At 48.3% G+C, this 23,048-nt stretch overlaps 1 protein-coding gene across 1 annotated transcript in view; it reads right to left on the bottom strand.

Moving 5' to 3' along the window:
- Positions 1 to 23,048, bottom strand: part of KDM5C (lysine demethylase 5C) — a gene marked incomplete at its 3' end in the record, with an annotated part of 70,289 nt that overhangs the window by 29,886 nt on the left and 17,355 nt on the right. Inside the window, exons 3-15 of the mRNA XM_082264252.1 lie at positions 18,194 to 18,271; positions 17,000 to 17,122; positions 15,381 to 15,551; positions 15,159 to 15,296; positions 13,727 to 13,792; positions 11,400 to 11,523; positions 11,141 to 11,301; positions 8,353 to 8,511; positions 5,582 to 5,701; positions 3,416 to 3,574; positions 3,152 to 3,333; positions 2,095 to 2,257; positions 282 to 401 (exon numbers count right to left, since the gene is read on the bottom strand). Coding sequence (XP_082120378.1) covers positions 282 to 401; positions 2,095 to 2,257; positions 3,152 to 3,333; positions 3,416 to 3,574; positions 5,582 to 5,701; positions 8,353 to 8,511; positions 11,141 to 11,301; positions 11,400 to 11,523; positions 13,727 to 13,792; positions 15,159 to 15,296; positions 15,381 to 15,551; positions 17,000 to 17,122; positions 18,194 to 18,271 — 1,764 coding nt within the window. The remainder of the gene's footprint in view (positions 1 to 281; positions 402 to 2,094; positions 2,258 to 3,151; positions 3,334 to 3,415; positions 3,575 to 5,581; positions 5,702 to 8,352; positions 8,512 to 11,140; positions 11,302 to 11,399; positions 11,524 to 13,726; positions 13,793 to 15,158; positions 15,297 to 15,380; positions 15,552 to 16,999; positions 17,123 to 18,193; positions 18,272 to 23,048) is intronic.

Consider the following 23,048-nt stretch of genomic DNA (forward strand, 5'->3'; position numbering starts at 1 on the left):
ATATATATATATATATATATATATATATATATATATATATATATATATACATACATACATACATACATACATACATACATACATACACACATATTATATATATATATATATATATATATATATATATATATATATATATATATACACACACACACACACATATACATACATATATACACACATATACATACATACACTTTTTTCTCCCCCCTTATTATAGGTTTACCTATAGGTACAAACAGTACAGGGAAGTTTACAACCACTTTAAATCCCTCACTCACCCAGTCAGCTGTGCAGAAGTTGACGGCTTCAGCAAAGTTGTAGCCCTGGTTGAAGCCGCTGTGATAGGCTCTTGGGAATGTGATGACAAACTCCCCGGCACATTGGTTTGTGCGAACAACCTAAAGAAAAAGAATATACAAAACTAGTATGAGACGAATCAGACTGCAAAAGTACCGGTTCACATTGATGCGATGCGGTTGCGGGGAACCTCATGAGATTCGGAAAGGAAATTGCACCACAATCCTGTTAAAATTACATGCAATTCTTAGCAGTGCCATTTGAGTCCATTCATTTTGTATGGCTCAAAATCGCCCCGCACAAAAAAGTTGCATTCACACTGGAATTGGATCACACCCATGCAATCCAATTCAGTAAATCGCACTGCGTTTTGCAAACTGTTTTTGGGGTATCATTATTCACTTACCCTCCGGAAGGTTTACCACACCAGGCTATTTATTGTGATACGGCACTGCGTTATTTTAATTGACAATTGTGTGACGTTGTACCCAAATAAAATTTGTCCTTTTTTTCCCACAGAGCTTTGTTCTGGTGGTCACATCTGCGGTTTTTATTTTTTTGTGCCATAAAGAAAAAAATACCGCCAATTTTGAAAAAAAGAAGAACAAAATAACCTGGATTTTTGACTTACCGTAAAATCCTTTTCTCTGAAGTTCATTGACAGACGCAGCTCCATATCTTCTTGACTATTGGGTTATGCTGCCCCCTGACAGGAGTAGGACAGTAGGCAGCAAAAAGCTTTACCACGCCTATGGGGCCGTCCCTGCAGGCATAACCCCACACACTCTGCTACAGCCCTCAGTTTCGTTGCAAGCACTGTTTTAGAAGACCACAACCCCATTCCACTCATAAATAGATGGGCGGGTGCTGCGTCTGTCAATAAACTTCAGAGAAAAAAATAAATCAAATTTCTTTTAGAAATGTAGGCCAATATGTATTCTGCTACATATTTTTGGTAACCAAAAAAAAATTCCCAATAAGCGCATTTTGATTGGTTTGCGCAAAAGTTATAGAGTCTACAAACTATGGGATAGAATATATTAGATAGATATCTCTCTCTATCTCATATTATATATATATATATATATATATATATATATATATATATATATATATATATATATATATATATATATATATATATATAAAGCCTATGATAAGACTTACCCATAAGTACTGTAAATATCTCCTATACATGCACCGTTTAGGAGATATTTACTTTGCATTCAGCAGATGACATCACTGGCGCAAGTGCTCTGAAGGAACGGCCACTCATGCTGTTCCTTCAGAGACCCGTGCCGTGACCGTCGGCTCCCGCGCAGACGTGACGTCATTGCGGCTCCAGCCAATCAGATGTCCGGATGCCGCAAACCCGGAAGAAGGGTGACCGAACATGTCACCCATGAGACAGGTGAGCGGGCGGCACTGCGAGGCTTTGTTCTTATGCCTCATACACACGCCACGATTGTTGGCCGTGAATTTCCGGCCAACGTCCGATTTTCGGCTTGTTAGTATGATGCTTCCGACAACCGACTGCGATTTTTCGGCCGAATAAAATCTGGTGAAGGAGTTTAAGCTCCTTCTGGTGAAGGAGGTTTCTTTCAGGTGTTCGTTTTTATTCGCCATTAACGGAGTGTGATTGTGACGCGGTGCGGGAAACGTGCAGGAATTGCTGGGAGTCCCGTACCGCAGTGTTCAAGGGTGGGAGAACAAAACAAAGGAGATATTTTCAGAGTCACACAAATACCAAAATAGTATATAAAAAAAAAAAGTTAAAGAGAAAGCAGAACTGACCGGAACGCCGTGAGACATGAGTGTGTTGGGGTTCATGAGGGTAACCAACTGATGCAGCAGATCCGGCTGACTTTCAAAGAGCTCTGGGGTCAGTTTCTTCATGACGTCTTCAAGCTGTTCTGCAGAAGAGGATGGCACCCCATACCAGGTCTTGGGTTCACCCCTGTACATGGACACAGGAGGAGAATAAAATGGTTACCAATATTCCCTGATAAAGGAAAAGGAATTGGCAGCACTCCAGGTTGAGTCAAAATCCAGATTTATTGACTGGACATCCAAATATGACAATCGTGACAAGGTAGACGCGTTTCACACACTGACTGTGTGCTTGACTCGCCTCAAGTTTCCACGGAGGCGAGTCATCAGGCAATTACACCACCTTGAGCAGTGAGTTCTTGTCTCTACCTTTATTCCCTAAAGAGAACACAACAGGGAAAATGCTCATACTGGCTTGACTCTATTTGGGGGGTCACTAACCCAAAGTCGCTATTGGGAGGGTGGGATGTTCCGACATTTCCCCAGCTCTAGGTTTGTTCTTGAATGTGCATATACCTAACGTGTTTCTAAAAAGGAAAGGTTTTTTCTTTTTTCATTTATTTTTAAAAAAAGGACCTACATGTTATACTGCACTACTTTAGGCAACTTTAGGGGTGATTTCAATAGACATCTGTGCATGAACCCGCACAAATGTCTTTCAAATCGCCCCCCGAACTCGCACTAAAATGTTGGTTTGAATGGAGCCTTAAGCTGGATACACACACACTATACAACTTTTGCTGTCAGATTTCCTTTAGATTTACCTTTTCTATGTAGTGCAAGGGCCGGCCTGATTGCATACAAATTGTAAGTGTTTAGGTTTTACCTCATATTATATGGTTTTGGTAAATCTGAAGGAAAAAAATCTGAAAATTGTATGGCGTGTATTGCCCATTAGAGGGGAGCAGCTCTTTTCGCAGACCTAGGGTCATTCATTTTGGGGATGTTAATCACTATAAAAAAAAACAAGTATGGCAGAGTTAACAGCTTGCTAACAATATTCTAAACCCAAAATACTAACCAATGAAGATAGTTGATGGAATAGCTCCAGTGATCTTCGATGTGCCAACAAAAAGCTGAAAAGACCATGCCCACATACAGCCAGGGCACCTTCATGCCAGAAATGTCTGCATTGATGTGACAAAGCACAGACTGCTCAAGCACGGGCATCACATTCAGGTTCCAGCCACTGGTGGCATATGTCTGAGGAGCAAAAAGGCAAGTGAGTGGAATGAGCCATAAAACAACGTGGAGAGGAGAGATTTAGGGGTGGTGTAATGGTTACCTTCTCCTCTGGAGTCAGGTCTGTTTTCCCGTCCAGCATAGGGAAGCCGCTGCCAAACTCCTTGGAGTGAATGTCTGCTCCGTACTGCACTGTGACATCCTCCTCTATACTGTTCACCAGTCGCCAGAACTCCTTCTCCACCAGCTCTGTAGGCACCATCTGCGGACCGACATCAACAGAGGATTAGTAAGTTGCACAATTACATACGGCAGTTCCAGTTGAATGATGATCCTGGTGTTCAATGTTTACCTGCCTACCCCCCCCATTTCTCATACGAATGTTAAAATCTGCATTTGGTGCCCCCTCAGGACCAAGGGTATCCAAAAACACTGAAAAAACAACAAGAGAAGGGCGCACCAACCTTATGCATTACCACTAAATAAAGTTTTTGGGCCATCACTTGCTGAGTGCAACCTGAAAAAGAAATGGATACTCCTGATTTTTATTTAAGAAAATATACTCACCTTTCTTCCACTTCCTCCATCTACGGCCGCGGCCCGCGCCATCACTTCCGGTTTGCGATGACTCCTGGGAGGTGAACGTCATCGCTCCCAGGAGTCAATGCGCCTGCACCGACCCCGCTCGTCACTTCCTTCTTGCATTGATTCCTGGGAGCTGAACGTCATCGCTCCCAGGAGTCAATGCGCCTGCACCGACCCCGCTCGTCACTTCCGGTGCAGGCGCGGCATTCCCTGCTAAACAGCTTCCGGGCATGCCCAGAAGCTGTGCAGGGATGCCGCACTTGCACCGGAAGGGACGAGCGGGGCCAGTGCAGGCGCATTGTGGGACCTACGACGTTACGGAAGAGGACACGAAGAGGGACGCTGCAGCTTCAGCTGCCCACACCTGAGATGGCAGCGCTAGAGAAGAACTTTTCAAGGTAAGTATTTCTTATTACTGGTAGGTGCGACTCGGGACACTTCAGAGGCGATTTATTATGTAATGTACTAGCCCTAACTGCTCCGGGGGGATTTGTAGCTAAAATTTACCCCCGAGGCCGGAACTCCGCTTTAAAATCCAAATAGGTAGCATACATTATACTCACAAATGTAAGCTGTATACATGCATGTAGGAAATGGGAACCAATCGCCTCCAGGACACTTCTATACAGCTGGATGTGCCATCACGCCACCCAGCTGTATAGACGTATCCTGGAGGCGATTGGTTCCCCATTTCCTTCATGCATGTACACATCTTATGTTTGGGAGTATTATGTATGCTACCCATTTGGATTTTAAGAAACTTTAGTAGTAATGCACAAGGTTGGTGTGCCCTTCTCTTGTTTTTCAGGATCCCTGTATTAGACCCTGGGTTACATAGTTACATAGTAGTTGAGGTTGAATAAAGACAATAGTCCATCCAGTTCAACCTGTGTAGGTGTGAATCATTTCTCAAACCCCTGAATGTTTTGATCCTTGAGATGTACGTCCAAGAGTCTTTAAACGTAGCCAAACTCCCTGCAGTTACTACCATTTGTGGCAGGTTAATGGTGCCAATGGGTTCATTTACTAAAACTGGAGAGTGCAAAATCTGATGCAGCTCTGCACAGAAACCAATCCGCTTCCAGTTTTTTTGTTTTTGGTCAAAGCTTAATTTGAACAAGCTGAATTTAGAAGCCGATTGGTTACTATGTAGTGCTGCACCAGATTTTTGGTTGTACCGAGTGGTTATTTGAGCGCTTATGTTTTTGTTTGTGCCATTTGAGTTACTGTTGCCTATCATCTGGAACCAGTCTGCCCATTCTCCTCGGACCTCAACAAGGCATTTTCCTCCACACAACTGCCGCTCACTGGATATTTTCTCTTTTTCCCACCATTCTCTGTAATCCCAAGAGATGGTTGTGTGTGAAAACCCAGCCCGTCTGCCACCAACAACCATGCCACGTTCAACATCACTTGAACCCCCTTTCTTCCCCATTCTGATGCTCGGTTTGAACTTAGCAAGCAGTCTTCACCACGTCTAGATGCCTAAATGCATTGAGTCGCTGCCACGTGATTGGCTGATTGGCAATTTGTGTTACCAAGCAACAGGTGTACCTAATAAAGTGGCCAGTGAATGTATATATAAAAAAACACAGCATGTTGACAAGCGGAGAAAGGAAGAACCAGCAAAGGCAAAAAATGAGCACCTTAAACTCCAGCGAATATCACAAGTATGGACACTCACATGAACTGGCATATTGAAATAATCTGCCTTAAAGGAATCCGCCATCTCGCCAAAGCTCTGCAGGGTGTATTCTCGGGTCGCCTGTTCAAACCCAAAGGCTTCAGGTGGACGTTTACATTCCTGCAGATGATAAAAGGACTTGTTAATACAAACGCATGCAGTCAATGATAACTGAATCTTACAGGGGAATTCCAACCTAAATCAGGTGATCAAAAAGTACCAGAATGTCAACACACGACACAAAGGTTTTCTAAATATAGCCAAGAAAGGGAATGACCATTAAATGTATTACACAACAACAGTCTGTCGTCATCCGGCAGCGTGACATGCTCTAAAGCTACATAGGTCACCTTCACAACTGACAGAACCAATAACGGTTGTAGCTTGGTAAATAGGACATTAAATGCCGACATATTGTCATTTATCCAGCTAGGAAGGTGAGCTTTAGGCCCTTTTTTACACGGGCTTTACAATCAGGTCTGTATGTCAGTTATTCAGGTGGACCTGATCGGATGCTCCATGCACCCCTATGGAGCAGCGGATGGGGGGGGGGACTGCAACCAAGGCTTTTCACCTTAAAGCAGAGTTCCAGCAATTTCACTCACCTGTCCAACGATGCGGCCGCCCGAAGCCTCGATCCTCTCCCTCTGGTCTCAGCGGCGCCGGCATCACTGCTGTGGGCACCCGGCTGTGACAGTTTGCGGCTTCACAGCCGGGTACCCACTGCGCATGCGCGAGTCGCGCTGCGCGTCTTGATTGGCTGGCAATTGCAGGGAGGGAGGGAGGGGGAGAGGAGAACTTACGTTCAGGGCGCCGCGGCGCTCCGAGCGGAAGTGGGAGCGGGTACCTGTCAAAACTAGGTACCCCCCCCCAAAAAAAAATGAAATGCCAAATGTGGCATGTCAGGGGGTTAGAATACCTAAAGCAGAAGTTCCACTTTTGGGTGGAACTCCGCTTTAATGCATAAAGGTTAAAAACGAGACTTTACAATTCCTTTATCTATACAGTAAACCCCCATTGCGGGGGTTACGTTCCGGACCCAGCCGCGAAAAGTGAAATTCCGCGAAATAGAAAAACCCTATTAAAATGCATTGTAGGCATGATTTTTTACTGTCACTGTACGTGTAAAAGCATTTTAAGGTCTTTAAACACACTTTTAAAACAATAGAAACTCATTTAAACACATAAAAGATACTGAGAGACATAGCAAGAGCTATGGAAAACACAAAAATATTTCATTTTTAATGATTTATATAGTAAAATAACATTACAAAAAAAACCGCGAATTACCGGGACCGCAAAAACTGAACCGCGATGTAGCGGGGGATTACTGTAGTTGAAGATCACTTCAACTATAGGTTGTGTTGTGAAGTGGGGGGGGGGGGGGGGGGGTGGGGTGCGCAGCCCACCCCAGTGCCCCCCTAGAATGCAGCTTTTACTTGCCAGGAGCTAGCAAGGACTCCCTTCATTCACTACTGCCGATGCCATTTCAAACATGGCATCCCTGCCATCCCTCCAGACAGGAATGGGCCTGGCTTGCCCATGATGGGCACCACGGCTGCTATACTTGCATGGCATTGCATGCATGCTTAACAGCACTGAGCCGCAAAAAAGCCCATGGGCCGCAGGTTGGACAACCCCCCGGTAAAATAAAAATGGTGTGCAGAATTTTATTGCCAATAACTGGGAGGTGAGTAAACCCAGAAGAGGACTGGCACTGGGGTGGTAAGTGGTTAGGTCTACAGAGGACAGTGCTTGAGATAAAAGAGCCGGTCTGGACATTGACTGACTATTTTTAAAAGCGCCTGGGGCATCTATTTGTAAAAGTGATTGTAAAAGCTTTAATTTTTTTTTTTTTTATTAAAACAAGCATGTTATACTTACATGCTCTGTGTAATGGTTTTGTACAGAGCAGCCCCGATCGGAGGCCCCCTGCCGACACGCCTGGATCCTCCTCTTCGGCGAGTGCCCCCTACAGAAAACTGCTTTCTATGGGGACTCTCATGAGGGCTCTCTCTTGAGCCCCGGGGCCACCTGAGTCTAAAGACACAACCAGTGGGGCTCAAACCCGCCCCTTCATCTAAGGATTTGACGGACAGCAGCAGGAGCCAATGGCTTCCTCTGCTATCAATCTGTCCAGTGAGAGCCGCTGCTTCCGTGCACATCGTTGGACTGTGAATTGTCTCAGGTAAGCGTGGCTCGGCGGGGATCCTCTGCAACAGGTGTTTTTTTTTTTAACCTTAAAATGCATAGAATAGTGTGGAATAATGTGGAATAGAATAATGTGGCCCGGGGAATGTCTGGAGGAATGCCATGCAAGTATAGCAGCCGTGGCGCCCATGACGGGCGAGCCAGGCCCATTCTTGTCTGGAGGGATGGCGGGGATGCTGTGTTTGCAATAGCATTGGCAGCAGTAAATGCAGGGAGTCCTGGCTAACTCTAGGTAAGCATTGTTTGTATGCAATGGAAGAATGCCAGTCAGTGCTAGGCCACACTTTATTTTATCTCAGCGCATAGGAAGACCCCACATGTCAGCACACAAAAGCCAAACACATTGCGCGGTGTCACCATTATGTGGGGACATGAATAAAGTTGACAAAAAAAAAAAAAAAAAAAAAAAAAGAAGAATTGTGTGATTGGAACCATGTATCTTAACACAGATCACATCAAACTGACAAGCGCCTGCACACTAAACTGTCCTAATTCAATGTGGAGCAGTGTGAACGGACCATAAAAATTTATCCCCACCCCACCGGCACGGTTTTACTTACTGCCATAACACATTTGGGACAATGCCAGATGCCTTTTGGGGGTTCAGGAAGTGGGGGTAGCAGGCAGAAGGTGTGGTAGTTGTCATCGCATCCATCACACAGTAATAACTTCTCATCGTCATCTCCGCGGGAACAGATACGGCAGATGTAGGAATCCACCTAAAATCAGCAAAGTGAAAATTAAATGATTTGTTTGAGGTCACATTTCAGCAGTTACTCCAAGAAAAGTACGGTACCGCTCCGTTGTGCACAATATCGTATAAAAGCAACAATCTGTGCTGCACGAATCTCAACGCGTTTCGCCAAATGTTAAATATCACTTCATCAGGAGAAGCACAGATGTATATAAATGATGTAGCAATTCGGATTATTGCAAATCGCCCAACGAAGGTCTGTAGCACCCCAACGGTCATTCCATCAAAAAATGTTGTAGAGAAGGGTGACAGGAAGGCCCCCCCCAAAAAAAAGGAGGTGCAAAAATCTTCCCCCCAGGAGTTGGGGAGGAGGAAAGTCCGATCCCAGGTAAAATTACCAGCGTCCCCTGGTTAAACATTTTGAGAAGCGCTTTAAGGATTCGTGAAGCACAGATTGTTGCTTTTATATGATATTGTGCACAACACAAATGGTTATCCATATATGTAGTTGCATATGCTATGAATTTGTATTTCCTGATTTTATCTGTTTTTTCTACTGATGAATTCCCCATGTTGTTACTATTGATTTTAAATGTACATTATAATGTGCGATAAACTTGTGTAATTTGTATAATTTATTATTTGGTATGTGTCTCTTTAAAAAGTCCCGCGGGCCATTTTCTGTATTTTTGTGTTCAAATTTGGGACTGAGACACCTACATATTCCACATACCGTATATACTTGAGTATAAGCCGACCCACCTAATTTTACCACAGGAAAAAACTGGGAAAACAATTGACTCGAGTACAAACCTAGGGTGGGAAATGCAGCAGCTACTGGACCACCACGAGACCCACAACAGAACTGCGGGCATGGTACAGGAGATGCAGGGCTGTGGGCATGGTACAGGAGATGCAGGGCTGTGGGCATGGTACAGGAGATGCAGGGCTGTGGGCATGGTACAGGAGATGCAGGGCTGTGGGCATGGTACAGGAGATGGTACAGAAGATGCAGGGCTGTGGGCATGGTACAGGAGATGCAAGGGCTGTGTGCATGGTACAGGAGATGCAAGGGCTGTGTGCATGGTACAGGAGATGGTACAGGAGATGCAAGGGCTGTGTGCATGGTACAGGAGATTGTACAGGAGATGCAAGGGCTGTGGGCATGGTACAGGAGATGGTACAGGAGATGCAAGGGCTGTGTGCATGGTACAGGAGATGGTACAGGAGATGCAAGGGCTGTGTGCATGGTACAGGAGATGCAGGGCTGTGGGCATGGTACAGGAGATGCAGGGCTGTGGGCATGGTACAGGAGATGCAAGGGCTGTGTGCATGGTACAGGAGATGCAAGGGCTGTGTGCATGGTACAGGAGATGCAAGGGCTGTGTGCATGGTACAGGAGATTGTACAGGAGATGCAAGGGCTGTGGGCATGGTACAGGAGATGGTACAGGAGATGCAAGGGCTGTGTGCATGGTACAGGAGATGCAAGGGCTGTGTGCATGGTACAGGAGATGCAGGGCTGTGGGCATGGTACAGGAGATGGTACAGAAGATGCAGGGCTGTGGGCATGGTACAGGAGATGGTACAGAAGATGCAAGGGCTGTGTGCATGGTACAGGAGATGCAAGGGCTGTGTGCATGGTACAGGAGATGCAAGGGCTGTGTGCATGGTACAGGAGATGGTACAGGAGATGCAAGGGCTGTGGGCATGGTACAGGAGATTGTACAGGAGATGCAAGGGCTGTGGGCATGGTACAGGAGATGGTACAGGAGATGCAAGGGCTGTGTGCATGGTACAGGAGATTGTACAGGAGATGCAAGGGCTGTGTGCATGGTACAGGAGATGCAAGGGCTGTGTGCATGGTACAGGAGATGCAAGGGCTGTGTGCATGGTACAGGAGATGGTACAGGAGATGCAAGGGCTGTGTGCATGGTACAGGAGATGCAAGGGCTGTGTGCATGGTACAGGAGATGATACAGGAGATGCAGGGCTGTGGGTATAGTACAGAAGATAGTACAGGAGATGCAGGGCTGCGAGCATAGTACAAGAGATGCAGTGCTGCGGGCATAGTACAGGAGAATTTCCTGTACCATGCCCGCAGCACTGCGTCTCCTGAGGAAATGCAGGGGCTGTGGAGGAGTCTCACTTTACCTTTCTGTGAGGCGCCTTACATTTAAAAATGGCACCGCCCGGCACCAACATGTCACCGCGATTGCGTCGTCTGCCCAGGAATAGCCGAACGTGCATGCGCACTGCACCGGAGAAAGGTAAGTGGGGACTCCGACTCAAGTAGGGGGCTTTTTCAGCATAAAAAAGGGCTAAAAAAGGTTGGCTTATACTCGAGTATATACGGTATATCAGCATCTTTTTCTTATATCTAGATGGAAAATAAGGTCACCATCCGTCTGGATTTGGCGCACCGCATCGGATAGCAGCGGGTGTCAGCAGGCATGTCCCCCGCTGACACCTGACACTCCAAAGGCGTTAATGGAGGGTACGATCAGGTCCGCCAGAAAAAAAAAATGACAGGCCGACCTGATCGGACCCGCCCATGTGAAAAGGACCCCAACTGAAGTTAGAAGCTGATTGGCTTCCATGCACCACTGCACCAGATTTTGTAAATCAACCCCCACAGTGTCTCGCATGACTTACAAACTGGGCACTACTGGTGCTCCTACGAAGTCGCATGGTCATCTTGGTGCAGGGCTCAGGACTGTAAGACCTCTCACGTTTTATGTACAGTTTGCTATCTTCAGGCTCTCCAACCTCTTCCTTCACCACCAGTGTCGGTGGGCACTCTGGGATATCTCCTTCTGAAATAGATCATGGTCATCACCCAAATGTCTGATTTCTCCCAATTTTGAAATTCAGGTTCCAGATATTCTCCAATCAAAATATCTCCCATCCTTACCTTTCTTGCGCAGGTTTTTGTCTTTTGCCATCAGACCAAGCCCCATCATTTTTGGGCCTGCGCCATAGATCTGAAGTTTCTTTAGCTCTGGGTTCTTCTCTATGTCCTCTTCTGTGGGTTCAGGCTTGAAGGACGGTAAAGAGCAAAGTGAGGCAGTATAACACTCTAAAAACACAAAATGTATCCCAAACCAGTCCTCAGGGACCACTAAGCGCAAGATCACAACAGTTTTGTTGTTTGTTTAAGCCGATCTCCACATTTATTGTCCCTCGATCAGCGATTTTTAGCGGGACTGCGACGGACAGATCGGACCCCTAACTGACATTGACACTTTTGGGGGGGGGGGACCAGTGACATTACTACAGTAATCAGTGCTAAAAATATGCACTGTCACTGTACTAATGACACTGGCAGGGGACGGGTTAACACCAGGGCCGTTTAAAGGGTTAAATGTGTCCCTAAGGGGGGTTCTTGCTAACTGTGTGGGGGATGGGCTTATGGAATGAACACAGGGACCCTGTATTCCTAAATAGGAGGATCCCTGTGTTCATTGCTGACAGAATAGCGATCTGCCATGTTTACATCGGCAGACCGCCGTTATGTCTCCACGGGGAGCGATCGAAGGTGTCCGGTATCAATTGAGGCAGCAGGACCCACAGATCATTTCCCCCGTGGCAAATGGGTGCGTGCTCCAACTCGTGGTCCTGGGAAGCGACCTACAGTACGTAGTTTCGTGGGAACGAGACGACCTGCTGCAGTATATGTACAGCGGCAGATCAGCAAATGGTTAACATGTTTTTTTTTTCCATTTGCATTTGTATTTTCTTTTGCGAAGGGTCCTTTGCCGTGACAGCACATTTAGCGCGCATGTGCTTTATTAAGTCCTTGATAAAGCGCATGAGCGCGAAATGGCAGGTCCGGCGTTGGTTCCCGTCTGCTATGGTTCCCTAGGTAACATCCACCTTTCAGTGGCTTTGTTCCCTGACCGCCGAACGGACCCAGCAGCCTGTTACTGGTTTTCACCACACTGGTATTGTATTTTACTAACTTGTGTCCATTATCTTGCTTGCACAATAAACCGTTACCCTTGATATCGCTTCTGGCAATAACTGTTCACCACCAAGATTACACAAACCCGTGTAGTGCTGTCTCTCCTGGTTGCCTGCTGGATGGTCATTTTGTACTGGTTTTCTGCACTGGTTTTGTTTGGGACATCACACAGTGCATTGCCGCAGTTGTCAGCGCTTGGGTTATTTTGGTTGTTATTAACTTTGTACAGACACTCCCAGCAGATTGCAGGTGGCAGAGTGAACTGCCTGAGAGTCGGGTGCAATGTGGGTTCCCACAGTAGATTGCAGGGTTCCCGCATTGCACCAGTGTGAACCGAGCTTTAAAACGGAGTTCCACCGAAAAGTGGAACTTCCGCTCATCTGCTTCCTCCCCCCCTCCAGTGTCACATTTGGCACTTTTCAGAGGGGAGGGTTACCCTTTAACAGGTACCCTACCCCACTTCCGGGAGACGGTGCCGCGGCGCCGTCCCTCTGAAGTATGGCCCCCCCCGCCGCTGAGCCAATCCGAATGCGCAGCACGCTTCGTGCATGCACAGTAGGGACCCGCCGCAAGGCTTCACTGCCGGGTACCCCTACTGGCAAAGGCGGCGGCAGCACCCGACAGCCGATGAAAACATCGGCTGTGGTGCCGACATCGCTGGATTCCAGGACAGTAAGTGTCCTAATATTAAAAGTCAGCAGCTACAGCATGTGTACAGTGTGTGTAGCTGTTGACTTAATTTTTGGAGGCGGGGGGTGTCGCAGAACTCCTCTTTAAGCAGAAGTGTTCTATTTTTTTGTGACGATAGGCAGGCATAAAAAAAAACCTACACGTCTTATATGCCATAAATGCATCTACCTGCCTGTCAGCACGTTTCTGCAAGTGTGCACTGAGCCATACATGCGCGGCTCATCTCTGAACACAATGCAGCTGGCCAATGCCAAGATATGTTGGTTCTTGAGGGCTGGTATTTGGAAATCCAAAATTATTAATGAAAATATGGAAGAAGAAAAAAAGTATTACACGGCAGAATCAAGAGAGGTAACCTAAGACTGCAATAAAGCCAGCAAAGGAAATCACTACATGAAGAGATGCAAATACAAACCCAGGAAGACGTGACACTACAGAGAGCCTGCCATGCAGCATTGCATCTAATAGAAAGTCACAAAGCACAGGAAAGATCGAACGTACTTTGTAAGTATGGAATACAAGTCAAAGCAGATTGTAGTATCAGAACGTAAAAAAAAAAAAACACAACAAAAAACAGAAGTGTATACCCAGGGTGGTGATGTTTCAGGGGGCTGAGAGGAGCTTTGAGAGGCAGGATCTGAGCTGTCAGGATCCTGCATGAAATGACAAGAACATGAAAAGAACGTGAGAAATGTCAGATCCCCCCCAAAGGCCGGGTTCCTTCAAGACCACCTTCACACACCATCCTGAAAATGGATAAAATGATCAGTCATATCCAAAAGCTACAGCTGAGCAATCACCGCGAGGGAACCCACAGCAATCATCACCGCCAGGGAACCCCAGCAATAATCACCGCCAGGGAACCCCCAGCAATCATCACCGCGAGGGAACCCCCAGCAATCATCACCGCGAGGGAACCCCCAGCAATCATCACCGCGAGGGAACCCCCAGCAATCATCACCGCCAGGGAACCCCCAGCAATCATCACCGCCAGGGAACCCCCAGCAATCATCACCGCCAGGGAACCCCCAGCAATCATCACCGCCAGGGAACCCCCAGCAATCATCACCGCCAGGGAACCCCCAGCAATCATCACCGCCAGGGAACCCCCAGCAATCATCACCGCCAGGGAACCCCCAGCAATCATCACCGCCAGGGAACCCCCAGCAATCATCACCGCCAGGGAACCCCCAGCAATCATCACCGCGAGGGAACCCCCAGCAATCATCACCGCCAGGGAACCCCCAGCAATCATCACCGCCAGGGAACCCCAGCAATCATCACCGCCAGGGAACCCCCAGCAATCATCACCGCCAGGGAACCCCCAGCAATCATCACCGCCAGGGAACCCCCAGCAATCATCACCGCGAGGGAACCCCCAGCAATCATCACCGCGAGGGAACCCCAGCAATCATCACCGCGAGGGAACCCCAGCAATCATCACCGCGAGGGAACCCCAGCAATCATCACCGCGAGGGAACCCCAGCAATAATCACAGTGAGGGACCCCCAGCAATAATCACAGTGAGGGAACCCCAGCAATCATCACCGCGAGGGAACCCCCAGCAATAATCACAGTGAGGGAACCCCAGCAATCATCACCGCGAGGGAACCCCCAGCAATAATCACAGTGAGGGACCCCCAGCAATAATCACAGTGAGGGACCCCCAGCAATAATCACAGTGAGGGACCCCCAGCAATAATCACAGTGAGGGAACCCCCAGCAATCATCACAGTGAGGGACCCCCAGCAATAATCACAGTGAGGGAACCCCCAGCAATCATCACAGTGAGGGACCCCCAGCAATAATCACAGTGAGGGACCCCCAGCAATAATCACAGTGAGGGACCCCCAGCAATAATCACAGTGAGGGACCCCCAGCAATAATCACCGTGAGGGAACCCCAGCAATAATCACTGCGAGGGACCCCCAGCAATAATCACTGCGAGGGACATGAGCAATGACAGACCGGTGTGAAGGTACCATTGCATGATGAGGAACCGGCAAAGGTGGCTCTTACCTCCTGAGTGAGGCGCTTGGCACGGCGCCCGTAGCTGGTGGTTTTGGAAGGCTGCACAGACTGGCGTAAGGGAATACTGTGAGGTTTGTACTCCTTATCCTTCTCTTCATTGTCGTAACGTGGCCGTTCTCCGCAGTCCTAGGACAGAAGCAAGCAAGCGGGATGAAGACAACATCGGGATTAATGCATCCTTCAACTTAAGCGGTCTCTTAAGACTCTTACCACCAGGTTTGCTCCGGACTGGTACATGTGGAAAGGGTATATAATGCGTTCGTAATGGGATCTCAGAAGGGAGCCGATGTTCTTTCCTGAGGGATACGCCATGCGCTGTGCCACGCGTGCCCACCTTCTCTCTCGGCAGATCGGCTCATATCCACCCTCCTCTCGTACAATCTAGAAGCACAGAAGAATTTTTTTATTTTACTTTTTTTTTTTTTTTTTAACGACAGCCTTAACCCGGGCCCCAACGCGTTTCAGGCCATCCACATGACAGCTCTGTGGGCGGAAGGAAAAAATGGGGTCGTAGCCTGGTTTGAGGCTATCCTCTACACCTTCTTCACTGCATTATCCTGATTGAGGCTGGATTCACACTGGTGCGATGCAAGACATCACATGTGATTGGCACCACAATGCTTTGCACAGCATATGCCATGTCTGTGCGATGCGAATTCAGCCACGCAGTTTGTATGGCTGAAACTGCATTGCATCCGCACCAAAATGGTGCAGGACCTTTTCGTCCGCACTGAAATCAGATTGCATGGGTGTTTAGACCCATGCGATCCAATTGCACAGTTCGCACTGGGTTCTGCGAACAGATTTGGGGGTGCCATTAACTCTATATTGACACCAGCAGCAGAAAGCAGTGTGAACTGCCTGCGATTCAGATGTGATGCGGGAACCTGCGCAGGAATCGCTGTGGTTCCGCCATCACACTAGTGTTAACCTAGCCTGAGATTTTGTTTTCTTCTTACAGGTACACCTCTGGGTCCCCAGATGCAGGACTAGTGTTGGAGAAACCTCACCATCATAAATGATAACACTCTAACACTTTATATTCTGTGGTGCACCCCTTACCTTTACCCCAAATACACCACCCACTACTTTACCATTCTCCTCTACACAACCCGCCCCTTAGCATTCTTTACACAACCCGCCCCCTTACCATTCTCCTTTACACAACCCACCCCTTACCATTCTCCTTTACACCACCCTTCCCTTTACTATTCTCCTTTACACAACCCGCCCCTTTACCATTCTCCTTTACACCACCCACCCCCTGACCATTCTCCTTTACACCACCCGCCCCTTTACCATTCTCCTTTACACAACCCGCCCCTTTACCATTCTCCTTTACACAACCCGCCCCTTTACCATTCTCCTTTACACAACCCGCCCCTTTACCATTCTCCTTTACACAACCCGCCCCTTTACCATTCTCCTTTACACAACCCGCCCCTTTACCATTCTCCTTTACACAACCCGCCCCTTTACCATTCTCCTTTACACAACCCGCCCCTTTACCATTCTCCTTTACACAACCCGCCCCTTTACCATTCTCCTTTACACAACCCGCCCCTTTACCATTCTCCTTTACACAACCCACCCCTTACCATTCTCCTTTACACAACCCGCCCCTTACCATTCTCCTTTACACAACCCGCCCCTTACCATTCTCCTTTACACAACCCGCCCCTTACCAACCCGCCCCTTACCATTCTCCTTTACACAACCCGCCCCTTTACCATTCTCCTTTACACAACCCGCCCCTTTAAAGCACCCACCCCTTTACCTTTCTCCTTTACACAACCCACCCCTCACCCTTTACACCACGCACCCCTTACCTTGCTCAGGGTGTACAAGTCCAGAATTCGGCGCTCCACATTGGGGATTTTGAGTGATGACCCCTGGATCTCCCAGAACTTTGCAATTTGGTCCAAGTAGTTAAGCTTCACTCGAGTTTCGGCCTGGCAGGACAGAGGAGTATTATGATCAGAAACTAGATTACATCTTTGCATTTCAGGGGGTTTTCTGGCCCCCGGCTCCCTGTGCTGAACATGACTCGGCTCAATGGGATGTTGCATTCATCTTGAGCACAATGAAACGCCTTCTCTTGGTCCCAAGATGGTATTTTTCCCCCTTTACCAAGCAGCTCTGCCACAAAAATTGCCCATACTAAAGAAGAAATAGGAGGCATTACGAAGGAAAGGAATTAAAAAAATTTCTAAGGGTGCACACTTAAACTTCAGTCCCCTTAATGCTGGTTCGTCATGTGCGCAGATGTGGCGAAAAACACTGCCCAGCTTTCAGGACCTAGCAGAGCACCACGGCAGCACATCAAGGTTCTCCTTATCTGCGCTGTATTAAAAAGGATAAAGCTCACTTTTAGCCATTTTTAGGGTGGAAAATGTAATATGTTCCAGCATCTGCAGCCGCTGCACACCCCCCCTCCCCCCCCGCAGTGACAGTGGGCCGGGGATCTTTTCCCCACACCCGCTGTCACTATTGGAAAGAATGCGGAGGCCTGCGTGGCCGCGTCAATCATTCACACAAAAATAAAAAAAATCAGATGCCCCTTTTACACTGGGGGAATCTGCCAGCTTATCCGCCCGGTCAGCAGGTAATCTCTCCATTGATCCTCACCGAGAAGGCGGATGACAGGTCCGTGTCCACTCCGCTGATACGGACATGGTCTGCTGTTCTCTCTAGAGCTGATGTATGGAAAACGGACCACCAGTCCATTTTGATTCGCCTGTCATCCGATCCACCAGACGCATGGGGAACGGATCCCCATCCATCTGTTTTTAGTGTCCCGGATTGGATCAGATGTCAGCGGGTGTCAACGGATACATGTCTGTTGACATCTGATGCTTCATAGAAAGCAATGGATGGTCCAATCGGGTCCATCGGACCCCCCCTATGGATGCAGAGTTTAGTGCAGCAGGTTTTGGTCTCTTGGAAATGGCAGTTCTAGCACCAGGATGAGGAGAGCACCAGACAATGACCCCCCCCCCCCCCCCTCAGCTTTAGATGCTTACCTCCAATTCATTGAGTCTCTGAATGCGAGGGGTGAAATGAAAGTTATCCACTTCAACTGCAAATGGTGGCTGCCAGTCCTGCAGAATAATAAATAAAAGTAAGTGATTAAAAAAAAAAAAATAAATACATATACACTGTAAGCCATAATCATCAACATCAAAGAAATGCTTGAATCATATCACTATGTGTAATGCAACTACCATCGGATGAACCCATTTCCATAGAAACAGCGGCTCCTACGCTCCCAGCAGTCATCTCAGGACATCGGTGCTGCACACCTACACCCAATACTCATTATTTGTTCCCGGCCCCAGTCACTGTGGGATGCCAAGGGCTGGAGAGAATGCAGAACTGATCGGACCACACTGAAGCGGAGCAAATTCCTTCTGTGCAGGTCACGTCATGTCAGTATCAGAGGTCACATGGGGGGTTTCATGAAGGACGGGAAGCACAATGAGAGAGAAGTAGCGACGCTCTGCAGCTCTTATACAAAGTTTTGTTTCCAACACTTGAGCCATGCCAAGTGTGAGCGACGTCACGGTATATTACACCGATATCTATAGGAGAAGACTTTGGAGGAGGGGATTGCATTGTATATAAACAAGGTACAAGAGAAATGTTAAGTTTTGCTTTAAAGCCCAATTCCGGGCATAGAAGATGATCCCTTGTAGTGGGGCTGTACCCGCATTGCAAGGGTTAATTGCTCGGTTATGTCTAGGCCAGTGATGGGGAACCTTGGCACCCCACGTTATTGGGACTACATTTCCCATGATGGTCAGGCACTCTGCAGTGTACTTGAGCATCATGGGAAATGTAGTCCCAAAACATCTGGGGGTGCCAAGGTTCCCCATCACTGGCCTAGGGGGAATAAAAGGAGATTTACTTACCCGATCCTCTACTCCTCCCCACAGCTAGACCGGTCCGTGCAGCTTCTGCACCCCCCACACTCCACCGCTCAGGGGTAAGAACGTCATCAAGACCAGAGCAGGATCCATTAGTCGACGTGGGGACACCGATAGTCCACTGATGGATCATGGGGGGGGTGTAAGTGCCATGTGAGCTGAGGATCAGCGAATGAAAAGGTCTCTTCTCTACCCTGGGCGAAACAAGCTAATAAAGGGGAAAGAAGACCAAGAACTGAGACTGAGCGATCAGCCATCTTTGATTGCTCAGGTCTCAGTCTTAGAGGTGGCGGGGGACACATGCAGCATCTCGGCTACATATACCTAGGTAAGTTTATTTTTATCAAATCCCGCACTTCTCTTTTAAAGTTGGCCGCACACTGCTTGACTTTAGACAAATTCCCGCTGGCTTGGCCCTGTCGGCACCGGTCTGCCCATACAATTCACTTTTGTCCAAGGAGCCAGCTAATTGAACACGGATGGGCGAACAGTAACTGCTGCCAAATCAGAAGCAGGCACTGTCTGGGCATTCAGACAGGAGCAGGCACTTGCTGAATAGCCTGACTAGAGTTAGGGGTGAGGGTGGGGGGGGGGGGGGGGGGGGGGTTGCTTTCCTTTGAGTTTGATATATATTAAAAATGATCTAAATAGTGGTTTGTGGCGCTCCAATGCAGTGAAGATCCGCTTTAATGCATTCTATGTGTAGCAGCCACCCCCCCTTATACTTACCTGAGCCCACATCTCTATCCAGCGATGTGCACGACTGCCTTGGGCCGTCCCTCCTGATTGGCTGAGACACAGCCAGTCCAGGACACCAATGCAGATGGCTTCATCTGGAGGGAAGCTGAGCACCAACGCCATGGCCTTTGGCAGACACGCGGCCAACGCCATGGCCTTTGGCGGACACGCGGCCAACGCCATGGCCTTTGGCGGACACGCGGCCAACGCCATGGCCTTTGGCGGACACGCGGCCAACGCCATGGCCTTTGGCGGACACGCGGCCAACGCCATGGCCTTTGGCGGACACGCGGCCAACGCCATGGCCTTTGGCGGACACGCGGCCAACGCCATGGCCTTTGGCGGACACGCGGCCAACGCCATGGCCTTTGGCGGACACGCGGCCAACGCCATGGCCTTTGGCGGACACGCGGCCAACGCCATGGCCTTTGGCGGACACGCGGCCAACGCCATGGCCTTTGGCGGACACACAGCCAACGCCATGGCCTTTGGCGGACACGCGGCCAATACTAGAAATAAGCAGACAGGTCCTCTTTATTGTGAGATGATGTTGCCCCGAGTAAATAAGACACCGAACATGTCATGCTTCAAAATTGCGCACGCTCGTGGAATAGCAACTACGGTACTCAAAAATCTCCACGGGCAACGCTTTAAACATTATTACAGGTTACCGGTTTAGAGTTACAGAGGAAGTTTGGGGCTAGAATTATGGCGCTTTTCCACTGCATGGTACGGATCGGTTTGGCGCTTTTCCACCGCATGGTACGGGTTAGAACGGTTAGGTACATCGGCGCTTTTCCACTACATGATACAGCTCGCTTAAACAGTACCACCTCGGTTGGGGTACCAAGCAGGCCGTACTTATACCATATCCCACAATCCTTTGCATGCAGCATTGATTGTCACTACTAGCCACTGATTGGTCAGAGAATCATTGTAATCCCACCCACTTAGTTCTACGTACTACAACAGTGGAAAAGTAAACCGAGACGAGTAAAGACACACACACACACACACACACACACACACACACACACACACACACACACACATATATATATATTTCTTTTTTCTCTCTCCAAACAGACAATGATTTTTAATTAATTTTTTTTAAAAAGTCAGTCTATTCTTTTTCTTGCGGCTCTATGCCCTTGGAGGACCAGAGTGACCTCCGATGTCCCTTCCAGTTCTTGGCTTTAAAGAGATTAATTTTTTTTCTCTTTAAACCCAAGAAACGGAAGTGACATCGGATGTCACTCTGGTCCTTCTATAACTGAATTACACTTAAAAAAACAAAAAAAAATAGGGCACAAAGTATGTTGTGCCAATTTTTTTTTTTTTTCTTTAATGAGACACCCAGGGTCTAAAAGCCCCCCAATTTCACCCCTGTGCTCCACTAAATGTAATGCAATAAACATTGCACTGCATTACATTCTTTACCGGCCTCGATGGGTGGGGAAACTGTAGACACAGACCCAGGAAGTCCGGTCACACGGGACCCAGGAAGTCCGGTCACACGGGACCCAGGAAGTCCGGTCACACGGGACCCAGGAAGTCCGGTCACACGGGACCCAGGAAGTCAGGTCACACGGGACCCAGGAAGTCCGGTCACACGGGACCCAGGAAGTCCGGTCACACGGGACCCAGGAAGTCAGGTCACACGGGACCCAGGAAGTCAGGTCACACGGGACCCAGGAAGTCCGGTCACACGGGACCCAGGAAGTCAGGTCACACGGGACCAGGAAGTCAGGTCACACGGGACCAGGAAGTCAGGTCACACAGACCCAGGAAGTCAGGTCACACGGGACCCAGGAAGTCAGGTCACACGGGACCCAGGAAGTCCGGTCACACGGGACCCAGGAAGTCCGGTCACACGGGACCCAGGAAGTCAGGTCACACGGGACCCAGGAAGTCCGGTCACACGGACATTCCGGGTCAAAACCCATTGCACCCTCCCCCACCTAGGTCCCCGCTGTTGTTGAGCGGTCAGTGTGCGGGATTTGAAATTTCTGCAACTCTTCCAGGACAGATCAGAGCGATGATCTGCGGCAGCGCTAACAATCGGAATCACTCTGACCTGTCTGCGAAGCGCTGTAGATATAGGGGGGAGAAAAGGTGGGGGGGGGGGGGTCACATTGACAGCTCATCACCCACAGAGGTAAGTACAGCAGGGACCGGGGGTGGTGGGGGATTGGGGGGGGGGGGGGGAGGGTGTTCATCTTTTTCTGAAGAGTTGAACTTATCCTTTAATAATACAGAGCAAAAAAAAAAGGGAACAAAAAAGTTCATTAAAGCGGAACCCAACTATCTGAGCACCGCAAACTGAAAATTATATTTAATTTGTTTTTTTCTAATATTCAAAACACCCCCCCCCCGACCCCCCCCAATCCATCCATCCATCCACGTCTTAGTTGTTGAGAAATCACTTTAAAAAAAAAAAAAAAAAACCCTAGCAATTCTAGCCACGGCCATCTTGAGTAAGGGCAGATGATTCATGTAGCATTTTCTTCCTGGAATCCATCTGCCCTTAGCTCAGGTTTGCAGATGGGAGGGTGTGCTAAGCTGAGGAAAAAAAAAACACTCTTCCTCCCATTTTGTAAAGAAATCACTTTGAACACCCCCTCCCACCCCGCCCCCCCCCCTAGCATTTCTATCCACAGTCATCTTGAATAAGGGCAGATGCATCATGTACCTCTTGGAATCCATCTGCCCTTAACTCATGCAGGCAGGAGGTTGTACTTAGCCGAGAAAACCTTTCCTTCTAATTTGTGGAAAACTCACTTTGAACCCCCACCCCCAGCATTTCTATCCACAGCCATCTTGAGTAATGGCAGATGATTCATGTAGCATTGACTTCCTGGAATCCATCTGCCCTTAGCTCAGGTTTGCAGACAGGAGGGTGTGCCAAGCTGAGAAAACCTTTCCTCCCATTTTGTGGATAAGCCACTTTGAACCCCCACCCCTCTAGCATTTCTAGCCACGGCCATCTTGACTAAGGGTAGATGATTCACGTTGCATTTACTTTCTGGAATCCATCTGCCCATAGCTCAGGCATTCAGGGTGTGCTCAAGTGAGAAAACCTTTCCTCCCATTTTTGTAAAGAAATCAATTTGATCACCCCTCCCCCCCCCTAGCATCTCTATCAACTGCCATCTTAAGGGCAGATGATTCATATAGCATTGACTTCCTGGAATCCATCTGCCCATAGCTCACC

This window comes from Pelophylax lessonae, assembly GCF_965119305.1.
Source record: "Pelophylax lessonae genome assembly, chromosome: 7".
NCBI classification, from domain to species: Eukaryota; Metazoa; Chordata; class Amphibia; order Anura; family Ranidae; genus Pelophylax; species Pelophylax lessonae.